Source organism: Melospiza melodia, chromosome Z (assembly GCF_035770615.1).
Source record: "Melospiza melodia melodia isolate bMelMel2 chromosome Z, bMelMel2.pri, whole genome shotgun sequence".
Lineage (NCBI taxonomy): Eukaryota > Metazoa > Chordata > Aves > Passeriformes > Passerellidae > Melospiza > Melospiza melodia.
Window position 1 is genome coordinate 31,435,796 of NC_086226.1, and position 15,530 is coordinate 31,451,325.

The window sequence follows — 15,530 nt, forward strand, 5'->3', positions numbered from 1 at the left end:
TAGCCACTAATAGCTCACTTTCTTAGATGTCAGCTCATAAAATTCCAGTGACAGAAGCCTATGACTCCAACCTCAGCCATTTTTCACTGTGCCAGAATAGATGCTGTTGCATCTCAAAACCTTTAGGGTTCAGGTAAAACTTCCAGTGACCCTGTTAGCCAGAAAAAAAAAAAAAAAAAAAAAAAAAAAAAAAAAAGAGCTCTGGTGAGGAAGGTTTTGAAAATCTTAGGAATCTCAGAAACTACTGAATTGGTTTTTGCTGTTAATTTGGAGCAAGTACCAAAGTTAACTCAGTGTCCTGGCTCCCATGTGTCATGAATTCCCAGTATTTGGAAAATTGCCTATAGAACCCAGCCAACAAATATTAGAGAATAACATATGCTTCATAACATTCTGCTACAACATAGTTAACAATCATAGAATTGTTAAGTTTGGAAAAGCCCTCAAAATCATCAAGTTCACCCTTTGACAATACAGTATTCAAGCAAGCGACAGCACAAATTGCCATGTCCAGTCATTTCTTGAGCACCACCAGGGACAGTGATTCTGCTATTACCTGGGTAGCCCACTGCAATGCTTAACCACCCATTTTGTGAAAAAATTGTCCCTGATTTCTAATCTAAGTCTCCTCTGGAGAAGCTTGGACTTACATCCTCTAATCCTCTCGCTGGTTTCCTGGGAAAAGAGACTGACCCCACCCGGCCACAGCCTCCTTTCAGGCAGCTGTAGAGAGTGATAAGGTCCCCCCTGAGCCTCCTTTTCTCCAGGACAAACACCCCCAGCTCCCTCAGCTGCTCCTCACAGCACTTGTGCCCCAGAGCCTGCCCCAGCTCCATTGCCCTTCTCTGGGCTCTCTCCAGCCCCTCAGGGCCTTTCCTGCAGTGAGGGCCCAGCCCTGGACACAGCACTGGAGGTGTGGCCTCAGCAGGGCCCAGCACAGGGGGACAATCCCTGCCCTGGCCCTGCTGGCCACAGCATTGCTGATCCAGGCCAGGATGCCATTGGCCTTCTTGGCCCCCTGGGCACAGCCTGGCTCATGTCCAGCTGCTGTCACCAGCACCCCCAGCTCCTTTCCAGCCACTCTGCCCCAGCCTGTGGAGGTGGAGCTGCCTGGGGCTGTTGTGACCCAAGGGCAGGACCTGGCACTGGGCCTTGTTGAACCTCACTCCACTGGCCTCAGCCATGATCCAGCCTGCCCAGATCCCTCTGCAGGGACTTCCTGCCCTCCAGCAGATCAGCACTTCTGCCCAACTTGGCATAGACTCTGGATTTAGTAAGGGTATAGTCAATCTCCTCGTTCAAATCTTTAAGATATTGATCAGGATAATAAACATATTGAACAGCACTTGCCTAACAGCGAGACTTGTGGAAGCCCAAAAATAACTGGCCACCAGCTGGATGCAGCACCATTCACCACCACTCTCTGGGCCCATCCAGCCAGTTCCTAACCCAGCAAAGATGCTCCTGTCCAAGCCCCTTTTCCGGGGCAATGCTGTGGGAGACACTGTCAAAGGCTCTACTGAACTCCAGGTAGACAACATCAACAGCCTTTCCCTCATCCATCAGGTGTGTCACCAGGCCATCAAAGAAGATCAGGCAGGGTTTGCCTTTCCTAAACCTGTGATGTCTGACAGTTCCCTCAGTACCCTTGGGTGGGTCCCTTCTGGTCCCGTTGTCTGAGTGGCACAGCAGGTCACTGACTACTTCCTCCTGGATTGCAGGCGTCTGTTCTGCTCCCCATCCCTGTCAAGCAGCTCAGGGGGCTGCTTGCCCTGATGATTACTGGTCTTACAGTTAAAGACTGAAGCAAAGAAAGCATTAAGGGCATCAACCTTTTCCTCATCTTTGAAACAACATTTCCCCCATTGAGTTCAATAATGAATGAAGTTTTTCCTTCGTCTTCCTTTTATTATTAATGTTTTTATAATGTATTCCTTACCAGCTTGCAAAAATCTTATTAATTTTCAAAGAAAATTTGTCCTGGGAGGAACCAGGACAGCCCTCAAAAACTGGAATAAAATCTGAAAAGTTCTTTGCATGAAGGGCTGGTGGGATGGTCATGGAAGAGATGCCATGTGCTAAGACAGGACATGCACTTCTGAGGTTTGGTGGCACATGACTGAAATGGTGCCATCAGCCATGTGCAAAGGTGTGCATGTTCTGTAGATTTTATTTGGTCACTAGTGCTATTCCCCAGCTCTCAATACTGGGGCAAGTTCTGCTTGATCAATGACCTTGATAAGTGACCAGGGGCACTCACTCAGTTTGCAGGTGACACCAGTTTGGGTGGGATTGTTGATCTGCTGGAGGGCAGGAAGTCCCTGCAGAGGGATCTGGGCAGGCTGGATCATGGCTGAGGCCAGTGGTGTGAGGTTCAACAAAGCCCAGTGCCAGGTCCTGCCCTTGGGTCACAACAGCCCCAGGCAGCTCCACAGGCTGGGGCAGAGTGGCTGGAAAGGAGCTGGGGGTGCTGGTGGCAGCAGCTGGACATGAGCCAGGCTGTGCCCAGGTGGCCAAGAAGGCCAATGGCATCCTGGCCTGGATCAGCAATGCTGTGGCCAGCAGGGCCAGGGCAGGGATTGTCCCCCTGTGCTGGGCCCTGCTGAGGCCACACCTCCAGTGCTGTGTCCAGGGCTGGGCCCTCACTGCAGGAAAGGCCCTGAGGGGCTGGAGAGAGCCCAGAGAAGGGCAATGGAGCTGGGGCAGGCTCTGGGGCACAAGTGCTGTGAGGAGCAGCTGAGGGAGCTGGGGGTGTTTGTCCTGGAGAAAAGGAGGCTCAGGGGGGACCTCATCACTCCCTGCAAGGAGGCTGTGGCTGGAAGGGCGTTGACCTCCTCTGCCATTCAAGCAGTGAGAGGATGAGAGGACATAAGCTCAAGCTGCACCAGGAGAGGTTGAAATTGGACATCAGGAGGTATTTTGTCACAGAAAGGGTGATTAGACATTGGAATAGGCTTGGTGATCTCAGAATTCTTTTCCAATTTAATTAATTCTGTGATAATGTGAATGCTTTTTTAGAGTCTACTAAATCACATTACCACATTTTCCACCCCCTTTGTGATGTTTTCATCTTTAACTGTATCTAATCCTACAAAATGTAGCAAATAACTAGGAAAGAATAGGTCCAGTTCAGCAGTTACAGATATACTAAACAGTTTCTTTTATATTCAATATTACTTTACATTAGCTTGACACACCCAAATTGCAAACAATCTTAGAAGGAAAAAAGAGGGAAAACAAATCCATCACAAAATAATGCAGTAAGACTAAAATATTTCCCACATAATTAGTTAAAATTCAGAGGGATTCAGTGGAAATTAAGGGAGTCAGGTTTGCTAAAAATTATCTACTAAAAATTATCTACCAAATTCTTGAGCAACTTTGATGGCAGGCAAATAAAAAGGAATAATTTATAGATCTTAATTCGGAAAAAATCCAAACAATTATGAACTTTTCAAAACGAAAATGATCAGAAACAAACAAAGGCATATTCTAAGGAAAGAGAGGCCCCTGTCTTTTCATCCAGTACTTCTAAATCTGACTGATAAATATTTTAAAGATAAACACTATTTGTAAGAGTTTATGTGGTTATTGGAGCTGTATCAAGATTAAATGCTTTGGTAATTGGAGTAGCACAACAACTGCTCCAGAGACCCTGAAATTACATAGCTTGTGTTAGTGGGCTGTGCTGCAGGACTTCACTTTTGAGATCACAGGTGAATGGAACACTTCTCCACTGGCTTCACTACATCCCATTCATATTATTTCCCCGTGACAGATTTAAGCTTTTCTTACCTGAAAAAAGAATTGGTAAAACTATGTATTTTTTTTATATACATATATATTCTGTGCTGGTAATACACAGTTCAGTCAATACAGCAAGAGACAGGTAAGTGTATGCTGGTGTTCCAGAGCAGGAATTCCAGAGTGGTGCTGTACAGCAAGACCAAGACTGGAAAGTTCCTGTGTAGCACTTTGAAATGATTGAACCAAAGGTGCGAAAAGCATTAAAAATGTGTGGTTTGCACATTAGCATAGCAAAGTGCTGGTTTGTCCTCTGCTTATTCCCTACATGATACCTAAAATGCCATTAGTGTATTTTTGACCTTTTCCAGTTTTATTTCAAAACTGAACTATTACTAATGTCTAAACTACATCCTCCCATGTATAATTTTAACATTTCCTTTATAGATTTGGGTTTTCTTTTTTTAAGAAGTTTGTTCTTTTTCCTTCAGTGGAGCCCTTAATGTAACATTTCTGTTATAGACACGGTTTTTTGTGCTACAAACAATAACTAATATTTGTAGCCCTTTCCTCTAGCATCTCCAGACAAATCAAAGAGTGACCTGGAGCAATTCATCTTGGCTTTCTGTGTGTAAATTGATCACTTTTCCAAGATTTCCTTCACAAAACACCTTAACAGATAACTGCTAAGTTTTGAATACCACAGAAACTCTTATTCTCTGGTCAGCCCTTGCAAATGACAAAAATTGGAGATACCTGCATATTTCTCTGAGAAGGTTGGCTTTAATTTGAACATTTTTCATCACATTAAAAAGCTAGAATAACATGCATAAATTGTCAAATTGATCATTAAATATGTGCTCACCAGAATAACTTTTAAAAGCAAGATTTCTTCATTATCTTCACTCTGCAACTTCTATTTTTTTCTTGAAAATGTAAAACCTGTAGTGATCTTTTCATAGTGATCAAGTAACCTGCTTCACACAGTCCTTACCGTGAAAAAGAAAGTTTGTTTGGCCCTTGATAACAAAATCATTTATTCTAATGTGCACACTGTATTTGCATAGAACCAAGCCTGAAACTTTGCAAATAAGGTCAGGCAGATATGGTAGTTTTGGCAAGTGTCCCTATGATCAGTGACTAGCAGACATGACAAGGCGCTATAAAACATCATTAAACAACAAACACGTGTACAGCAAAGGGTGTGTATCAGACCCCATTTTATAGTGCAGAGATAAGGAGCACTAACCAAACTGTTCTCTGAGTAATTTGATTATCAGTGTAGGTGAACAATAGTAAATAATAATTTCCCTGAATATGTGTAATATATGTATAAAATTTCTGAAGTGAGTCAAAAAAGGTGAAATATCGCACAATAGAAAAACTCTTGTTTCCTATAATATGTATGCAAAGTACAGTTCAGGATTATATGAGGTTATTATCAAATGGTTTATAATAATTTAAAACAAAAGCATTAATTTAAGGGAGTATTGTTGAAGAATACAGTAATTGTCACAGTATTTATTCATCTACAGTCTATTCTTTGTAAACACTGAAGAATGCTGGTCATGGAAGCAGCACCCAGGGAGACAGCCTTTGTGTGTGAGAAATTATTCTTCAACATTGCATCTGGATGAGAAAGAAAGTTTCATATCCTAAGGATATATTTATAATTAGAATGATGTAACTGAATCAAAGACATTGTTTCTTAGGAAACTGAGACATTAGTCTGCGGAGGTTATTTTAGGGTGGGGCAGAGGGCAAGTCTAGGTTTATTCCATTATTAAGAAACCATTTTTCTCTATGATGTGGATTTTTTTGTTGTTGTTGTTTTTTATTGTCCTTTCATCAGTATTTACTAATTATGTTCTTCTTATTCCTTGTGGAAGTATAGATTTTCCTTTCCTTTGTCCTGGAGTGGCACATACATGTATACACTCCCCAGATGAAAAAAAAAGCTCCCATGGCTGCTCTTCCCATCACAATTTTCTCACTTGTCCCTGGACCAGTCTGGGTGTTGAAGCTGATGTTACTGCTTCAATTATCTGCACTTTTGCTGCCTGAGATGTCTGCAGGTCTCCTGTGACACTGTGCAAGGGAAACAGAGTGCTCCCAGAGACCTGCAAAGGTGTCCCTGGTGATGACTGACCAAGGGCCTTCAAAAGGGCGTTGGAGTTCGATGTCTTGGGAAGTGTTCACAGTGAGTCCATGTACAAGCTCTTTCATTAGGTTGGGTAATACTCCTGTGTGTCCTATAAAGTTAATACAATGAAAGAATCCAATGTAAATTGTACAAAGACAGGTCCCTGCTGCACTTCCATCAAGTGGATTTTAACATCCTGGTGGAGATTTCTTTAACCGCATGATGTCCACATAAAACCCATGTCCAAAAAATCCTGTTGAAAACTACCTGCTGACAAATGCTGAGAAACTTCTTCATTTTAATTTACAGTTCAGTTTCCAAAGGTTAAAAACAAATAAGCTGAGAGAATACATGCACTCCTTAAATAATAGCTACAGTGTGTCACACCTACATGGCCATGACCTAGATGGCAAGGAGGGTGAAGGAAGGAAGCTTTTTTATTTCAATTTTCCAGGCCAACTGTCTTTTTCATTACACAATGTTAATGCCAAGAAGTTCAAATTATTCAGCAGAATTCATTGCACAAAATGAAATACATTCCATATGAAAAGGTAGTGCCATAAATTTTGGTATTTACTGGAACTGTGGGATGGAGAAAATGCATGTTTCTCAAATACTCTGCACATGCAGTATTCCAACAGTGCTGACAAGGCTAGGTAGACTGAAAGCTTAACAGCACCTTGCATAAGAACTCTTTCTGATTGCTTAGGAAGTCAAAATCCTCATCTCCCTATTTTTGCTGGCTTTGATTCTCTTTGTCTACCTGGATATTGGCCTGGCATCTAAGGAAACAGAGGCAGCTATTTTGCCTAGACAATACCTCACCATCATTGCCAAGTCCGAGACAGTTGTGTGGCAAGACTTCTGGATCCTGTTTCACTCCTGCATAGCTGGGGGCGTATTCTGCAAAAATTTCATTTAAAGAAGAAGATATAGACTCAGTGTCATCAAACGAGCATTTTAAAAGAAAAAGAGGCATCCCCAGCCCTCCAAACCGCTGTTGCCCGGGGTACCCAGGGCGGGGGTGGTGGTGTCCCGATCCCGGAGCCCCCCTTGGGCACGCAGCCTTGGGCAGCGCCGGGCGGGCCGAGCGCGGGGGTCTCTCCTCCAGGGAGTCAAACCAGGAGGGAGCAGAGTGGGGCAACCCGGCAGCACAGCCTGGCAGGGGCCGGCACCGCCGGCTGCGCCGCGGGCGCGGAGCGAGGGGCGGGGGACGGGAGGAGCTGCCTCCGGCCCCTCTGCGGCCGTGGATCGCAGGGGGCGTGGACGAGGAGGAGGAAAAGAAGGAGGAGGAGGAAGAGTATTTGGGGGCGGCTCGGAGCAGGTGGCGCTCAGTGTCGCCCTGGGAAGCGGCCAGCTCGGAGCGGCCCCGGCCCGACCCCGCAGCGCGCCGGCCATGGGCTCTGCGGGCGCGGCGCTGCCTCCCCTGCTCCTGGTGCTGGGTACGTCTGTCTGTCCGTCCCGCCGCTCCGGGAAGCAAGAGAGGAAGGAGGGAAGGAGGGAGGGGAGATCCAGCGGCGGGCGCGAGGTGCGGAGCGGGAGCGGGCCGGGCGGAGACGCGCGGAGGGTGCGCGGCTGCGGGCGCGGACGGGCGCCCTGCATCGGCGGCGATTTTAAAGCAGGTTAAACTCCTGAAGTGGCGTGGATTTCACTTTGCCGTGAATGGACTGTGTGTGTGCGCGCTGGAGCGGAGGCAACGGGGACAGGCTGATGTGTGAATTTAGGATTATATGATGATTCTACCTTTTTAGGCGCGAAGATGATGTTCTCTTTGTGAATGCTGCTCCTATTTGCAGGAGTCCTCTAGGTCTGTTACTACACTGTTGGGCAGATGTCGCTCCTTGGACAAGGATAGGGAAACTTGAACCATCTCCTCCTTCTCTTGGCTAACTTAATTACCATTACATCTATTTTCCTGGGAACTATAAGCAGTCATATTCACTTGCCATGAGCAAATTCCCAGGCAGTTTCAGAGTTTTAATATTACTGTATACTCTCAAAACCCCTTAATTAGCAAGTCACCAAAGAGGCAGCATGAAAATGAGTTTTCACTGATGAGCTGTTCTAACTTGTTCTTTCAGTAACTATAGCGAACACTACAGAGGAATGTGTGGCTGCAGGGTATGAAATAAAATACAAAAATATTAACCTGTGATGTGATATATAGAACAAAACCAACCTGACAAATTTTTTTTTTAAAGAAACAATTCTGAAAAGTACTAGTGCACAAAACATTTTACCGTGTACTTTTGCCTAATCTATCGTTTATTCTCCTAGTTACAGCTACTGAAAACTACCCTTAGCATTCACTGTAATTCATGGGGCCTTAAGACTTGCAAAGGTTGTAGAGCAGTGCTGAAAGCAGATAAGGCTGATTGTGAGAGGAGAATTCCCCTGGCATTTTGAGTGACAGAAGTGGGATAGGTCTGCTTCGTTCAGGCACTAGCCATGATTTATCTCAATTTATACATCTGAAAGCTGTCATAATTTTGATTTCAGATGTGTCATGACATTTGATGTTAGTGCATACAATTACTGGGTTAATACTTGCTAAGGCCTTTTTGATCTTATTGGAGTAGCAACAAAAGTTTCAGGACAGGAGAATTTTCAAGTGTTTTTAGAGTTCTGCTGTGGTGGTACTCTTGTACCACCTCCCACAATAATTTTCAAGTTGTTTGAATCCTAGTGAACTGGTTTACTTTCAAAGGTGATATTCTTAAATTTAATTGGGATAGCTTGGCTGAATTAGTCTTTGCTTCCGGAAAATATTCCAAGTTATTCCATAAAACTTGATTTTATGTCAGTATATTAACTTCTGAATTATCAGCTGTATTAAATGGGTCACATGAGGTGCTTTTCTGTGTCTCTAAATTCAACTAAAAATACTGCAACAGTGAAGTAGTGGGTTACTCTTTGCTGATGTGTACTTTTGTGTCTGGAAAGTAATTAAGACTTTGTAGATGCTACAAGAAGAAGAGATCTGAAACAGAACTATCATTTTGATAGCATTTGCTACCAACCTGGTTAATTGTTGACCAAAAAGTGTATAGCATAGCGAAGTAGATTATGTCAAGAGGACATAATGATGTATAATAAATGAGGCATTAACAGGGCAACCTATGCAACAAAGTCGGAAGCTTTTATGTTGCTACATGCTGCTGATATATTTGCCACATCCAGTTCTTTAAATTTACATTTTAAGTATGCATTTTTTTCCTTATCCTGTTCTTAAAAGTCAGAGCCAAAACAGCCCAGCTCTCTCTGAGAGTGAAGCCAGAGGAAAATACAGTAGCTTTCCTGGGCTCAATTCTGGTAACATTTTCTTTGGAAAGCTCTAGTGCCCTCATGCTTCAGAGGAGATATTTGAAATTTGGCAGGAAGGCACTATTTGCATTGTCTACCTAAATTTGGCCAAGTAACAAGTCTGCAAAACTGTATTCCTCTGGAAAGACATGCATTTTTATCGGCTACATTCGAAGTTAATTTATGTCCACATTGTTGTGTACCTTGGTCAGATGTTTCTGTGTGAGGTCTTAGATGTACACCTGCAAATATAAAAAATTTCTCTCTTGATATCTTATGTTACTTGTTATTTTTAAAGTAATATCCATTGTTGTTTAAATCACACTGCTTTCCAGTTTGCTTTTCTATGGTGGTCTCCTGACTGTCTGTACTGCATACTCTTAACTGCTTCCTGGGCTTCAGATGAATGAACTTGTTTTCCTTTTTATAAGAATAATTAACTTCGGAGTGAATTATCATGTGATAGTGTTGGAGGACCATACATAGGGGAGGAAGTAAAATTTGAGGTGACCTCGCCTGTACTTTGTCAGCAAGCCTTCATATTGAAGCCTAACATGCACCTTCCTCCAGCAACCCAGGATGTGAACGATACAACTCTTAGCACATTCATAAAATCTCCACTCTGTGAAGTACACATCCCTTGAACTCTTTAATTCTGAAATGAAAACTTGCAGCGACACAAGGGTTTTGTCTTTTGGGCTATGGGTCTACCACATGAGTGCCATGGATTCTCAAGTCTCTCTGTGGGACCCAGGCAGACCAAAGGAGGAAACATGTCTACTTGAAATTGGGCTGTCTGTGTAGAACAGAGAGCTTCCAGTGATGGAAATTCTTGTAATAGGCTGTAAAGCCCTATAGAGGAATAGGAGACCCTACTTACAGACTCTTTTTCTTCAGTATGCTTTTGTTTAAATGGGGATGGAAGTTGTGATAATGGCATTTAACATGCAAGAGCTGGAAAGTGCCCCGAGTAAGTTGGTCACCTGGATTTGTCTCTTTTGCACGTCAGTACACCATGCTGTCACCACCTATGAACAGAGAAAGAGGGTGTGATCAGATAATGAGCTGGAACTCCTGTCTTGCTTAGTTTTGAAATTAGAAAGTGGTCTAATGAATGAGAATTACATGTAGGATTAAAAGAAATAAATTTCGCTTTTTTCCTTACAGAAGTGTATTCTTTCTCACTCTCTTTTTTTTCCCCCGCAAAAGCTGAGTACAATTTCAGACGAGTCATTTAAATCAAATCTTTGACATGTGGTTGGAGCTTTTGTGTTCTTCTCTTTCTCTTTGCTCAGCCAGGGGTTCTCAAAACTGAAGCTGCGTTTTCACGATCTGGTTAAGCTGACCTGAATGTGGAGCTGACGCTGCAAGGACATTTCATCCACTCCTGTTTGCATGTTTCCACCGGTTTCTCTGTGCTATCACTATGGCTTAGTCTTGGGAACAGGTCAGGGACCCATTTGCTTAAATAATTTTTTCCCCCTTTTGAGCCAGGTTAGTTTTGGAGATGAGCTAAATTGATCCTGCTCACTTGAGCAATTTATTTGTTAGTGCTGGCATAGGGTAGAGTCAGAACTCGTGGCTAGAGGCGGGAGGAAAGCTGGAAAAGTCTCTTTCACTTGTAGCTGTCACTTCCACTGGCTTGAGCTAGTTGTGCAAGTGCATCTTGATGTGCAAAACTGCTCTGTATTCACTGCTGTGACTGAAGTAAATGGAAATTGTATTTTAAATAAGAAAAAATATAAGGGTTTAGCTGTATCACTAGATATCCAAAAGTTGTAAGTCCTTTTTTTTTATGGAGGTAAGGATGCTCTCTCATTTCACTTGAGTGTTGAAAAATAAATCCTCTGTCACATGCAAATACTTAAATGTTTATTTTCAATGTATGTAGGCAATAATCAACAAGGAAGCTGCTAAGACTAATATCATATACATTAAAGGACATGGCAATGTACAAAGCAGAATGAACTAAACTGATAACTGAATAACAAATGGAAACAAAACATTTGGTGCTATAAATGAAGCTAAAAATTGGGGTGAAAATATTTCCAATGTGCAATCATGAACACCATGTTAAATCTGTACAGCCTATTTTGATTTCTGCCTTTCTCCCTCTTTGTGATCATCTGTTGATACCTTGATGTTTTATTATCATATTAGTGAGTAATGTTAATGTTTAAAATTATTCTGTAATCTGGAGATGGCTTGAAAGAAGGACCTAAACATGAACTCTTCTTAAAGTAAACCTGTTTCTAGTTTTTCCTTCTTTCTGAGATAGCAAGAAGTAGCAGCACTACTATGTATTATTTTTGGAGTTTTGCCTCTCACAGCGTTGCAGATTGAAGTAAGGCTTCATTCATACTGTATTACAGGACTTGTATTTTGTATTATGTTTATTTTAGAAAGCATACAGGCTATTGCCATCAGACACCTAAACACATTAACAGTTAATATTTATTTGTGCATAATTTGGTCAAAGTCAACATGAGATCCTACCAAAAAGTTTTAACTGTGTGCTGCCTCTCTCTGGAACAACATGTGAATTGTTCTTTGCTTTTTTTTGATTCAGTATCACAGCACTTTAGTTTAAGAAGTTAAAGAAGTAAAAGTACAGCTACTCCTTTTTTTCATTGTGCTTCCTTGCCACTATATAAATATTATTCATTGTGGTCTTTCTTCACTATTGTAATTTTGAATGAATGAAAGTGGGGTTTGTATGTCCTTCTTGTGATGTATTTTCATGAGGGCTAATAACTGGAACTACCAGTGTAATGTCTTAATGTCAAAACAGCTGAATGTGAATAAAGTACTTTCCTTTAGGATTAATGCAGGTAAAAGGGAATTTCTGCATCTCCAGATGAGTAAAGCAAGTCATTTTCCCCAGCAGAAATCTTGTGCAGCCTCTATCCAGTGTTGTTATTTTCATTTAAAGGTTTCCTTTGTTAGGCTCTGTGCAGGCTGGTTCCCATTTCCATGGTGACCGTGCTGAAATGCAGACAGGACACAGACTGGTTTCTCATCGGTATAGCCATGCACTTGCATACCAACACATGTTATCTGCTTGGCTTAGGACATTTCCATTAGCAGTTCTAATGTTTAGAGCTTCTTTTCTCTGGAGCTTTTAGACCACATAGTGGTCTGGATACTACACGGTGTTGGGATTTCAGACCCTGTGCAGCAAGACAGAACAAGTTGATAAGCTTATTTTTTTGTGTAAATATTTTGGCTCTACTATTCCAATTTAAATTACTCAAGGACATAGAGAACTGTCTGAGCCTTAGTTTTCTTTTCTCTTAAAAGTGATAACACAGAAGGATGTTTATTTATAAACCCTTAGGTGGAAGACTGACATATACGTGTGCTAAATAGTTATGGGAACATACGCCTTCTTAAGGCACTGATAAAAGGATAATAAAAGCAAGTGAGTGTGAATTACACAGGATAAATTATGTCTTCTGTCTGTATTGGTCGAGTGTGAGTATGTGTCTTTGTTAAGCAATATGCAATAATCTTCTTCCTGCTCATATTGTAATCGTTTTCTGAGGTGGTAAGTACTAAAGGCATTAAGTGGTGTCAACATAAGCATTTCCATCACTTCCAAATAAGGCTGTGATTTCTGAATTGCCAAATAAACCCAATATTCTGAGTGTTGGTAATCATTATTTTGAATTATTCCCTGAGTAGCATTTCAGGGTCCTCAGAGGAGAAGTTTTTATTTTCTCCTGGAGATGCACATGCTATAAAAAATATATTAAGACTTGCATATTATTCAGGACTTAAAAGAGCAGGCAAAGAAGAAGGATCAACACAGACTCTTTGAATGGAGGATGAGCAAAGACATTTTGTGTGCAACTGAATGGCATGTGCATGGTTGAATGTCACACATGATGAATGTCACGGATTCTTTTGTCCCTTTTAAGTTGCTGTTAGACAGGGTGAAGGGATTGGAAGTTATGCACAGCCCTGATGGAACTCTTGCCTTATTCCTGATTTATTTTGCCCTTTGCTACCTTCTTCCAAGTTTATCATTCTTCCCTGATATCATACGCTTGCATGCCCTTTATTTTTTTCTTAATCACACAAATCTTCTTGCATAACAGGTTGGTTATTTCTAAAGGACAGGCAATAAAGAAATCTTGGGGGAAATTACTGTCAACAGCAGGCTTCAGGGAGGAAGCTTAGTGCACAGTAGAAATACCTAAGGAAGTAGTGGAGTTTGAGGGTGGAGGGGGGGCTGTGGATAGGTGTGAAGGATTGAACTAAATTTTTACCTTTTATCTATATGACAGCTAATCTATCTGCCTGTCTAGCTATCTGTCTCAAACATAAGGGACCTTAAGCAGGGAAAGCTGGCAGTGGTTGATGCTCTGTTAGGACTGCAATACAAAGCTGTGTGTGATAAGAGTGCAGATGACCAGGCTGCTTCACCCACTGGATTACCTGGTGAACAACTACCTCCGCCAGCTGCAAGATTGGTGTTCTTACCTGACTGAGGAGTAGCTGCCTTGCGCTAGGTCTGTGTGCTAGTGCAGCTAAGGATGCTGTTACTAGAAGCTGTCAGTGTTACCAGCACTTCCTGGGGGATGTGCCTGTGCCATGCTCTGTGCTGCCTGCAGTGAGGTAAACCATTAGCTATCAGTGTGTCTAAATTTCCACATGCACAGCAGTCACTTCTCATAATTCCTCAGTTTCTGTGACTGTTGTGTTCAAGTTTCCTTTCAGCTAGGAGAGCACACTGGCTGAGAAATTCTACTTCATTATATATTCAGCTTAAAGAACAAAACAGTAAACAGTAAACAGTAAACCTCAGTAAACTGCTGCAGTTCAGGCCTAAATTTATTCTTGGCTGGTCCTATTCTCTTAGCTGAGTAGATGTCTGCGTACGTGTCAAATCGGAGCAACTCAAGTAATGAATTTGTGTCCTGGTTTCTTTATAGCAACATGCTAAATAAGGAGAGTAAGACACAAAAGAATCTCCTTGAGGGACCTGTTCAAAGCAGCAGCAAGTGAACTATTATGTCCTAAGGCCACTAGTACATCCTAGATAGTTACCAAATATCACTGCAGAGGAGAGTGTGTGACTCAAATGTCTCTGTGCCTGTATTCTTATTTGAATTTTCTGTTTGAAGAGAATATTAATTGCTACCTAAACAATACCAAAACATTTTATGAAATAATTTTTCAGTGATTCAATTTTCTTACCAATAAATTCTAATAAGACAATGACAGCAGTCTATAATAATGAATTTTAAAACTATTTTATCCAGTATTCCTATTGTGTAGTATAAAATTCAGTTGTCTTTATATGCAGTATTTTAGATGCACATAGAACAGATTTAATTTAAAATATTAAATTCAGTTTTCATTGAAATTCCTCAAATGATAATTTAGCTAACCTTTTCTGCATAGAAAAAATTTAAGTGACATAACACTTTCTTTAATCATGTTCACCAAAGAAAGTTCCCATTTAAACATATATTTAGGTCATATATAAAACAGCAGAAATTATGAAGAAGGAACTCTTAGTAAGATGGGCAAATATAAACTGAGAAAAAAATCCAGCAGTGCTATTCACATAGTTCTTCTGCTAATAATAGTTATCCATTTAACTCTAGCCAAATATCCTTTTGTTTCACTATATCTACTCTCATTCTTTATTTTTTCGCTTTTTTTTTGGGTGGTGGGAGTCAGGGTTGGTACGTATTTTTTTTTTCTTTTTTGTTTTCCCTTCCAAGCTGCCAAAAGCCAGTTGATCATATTGAACAGAAAAAAGTACTTGAGTCTCTGGAGTTGTCCTTCTGAGAAGCTGAGAGCTACAACAGTCTTTGGTTCTGTGAAGACAAAAAAGCAACTGTTCTGCTTTTGTGGAAGCAAGAATTATCTCCAGAAAACTCTTCTTAAATGTACATGGGCCCTTCTCTCTGACCCCAAAATGTACAATGGCTTCATTTTACTAAAAAAAAAAAAAAAAAAAAAAAAAGAGAAAAAGATAACTTCCTTCTTAACTCTAACCACAGTACCTGTCACCAACCTGAGCCCTGGCATCTGGGTAAACCCTGTGTGGTGTGTCGGCTGAGGGCTGGAGGAGTGCCTTCTGCAGCCCCAGTTCACCTAAAACATGGTCCCCCTGCCCCAGAGTGCAGGGTTCAGTGCCTTGGACTCAGCACTTTAAAATGCACAAAAAACCAGCTTCTTGCAAAGCAGGAAGACTCCTGCAGCTAACAGGTGGATCAAGAGCGTTTGAACTCCATCCTTCTCAGGCACCATCATAGGTGCTTCCTGCTACTGAGGTCAAGGATGGGGAAGAATTCTGGGAGACAAGTATCCAATTCAGCTTTCT

The 15,530-nt window shown here is 41.7% G+C and overlaps 1 protein-coding gene across 1 annotated transcript in view; it reads left to right on the forward strand.

The window, feature by feature from the left end:
- The first annotated feature begins 7,250 nt into the window (after positions 1–7,250).
- ITGA2 (integrin subunit alpha 2) overlaps positions 7,251–15,530 on the forward strand; it is a 67,330-nt gene continuing 59,050 nt past the window's right edge. The window contains exon 1 of the mRNA XM_063181246.1: positions 7,251–7,329. Coding sequence (XP_063037316.1) covers positions 7,284–7,329 — 46 coding nt within the window. The 5' untranslated portion in view covers positions 7,251–7,283. The remainder of the gene's footprint in view (positions 7,330–15,530) is intronic.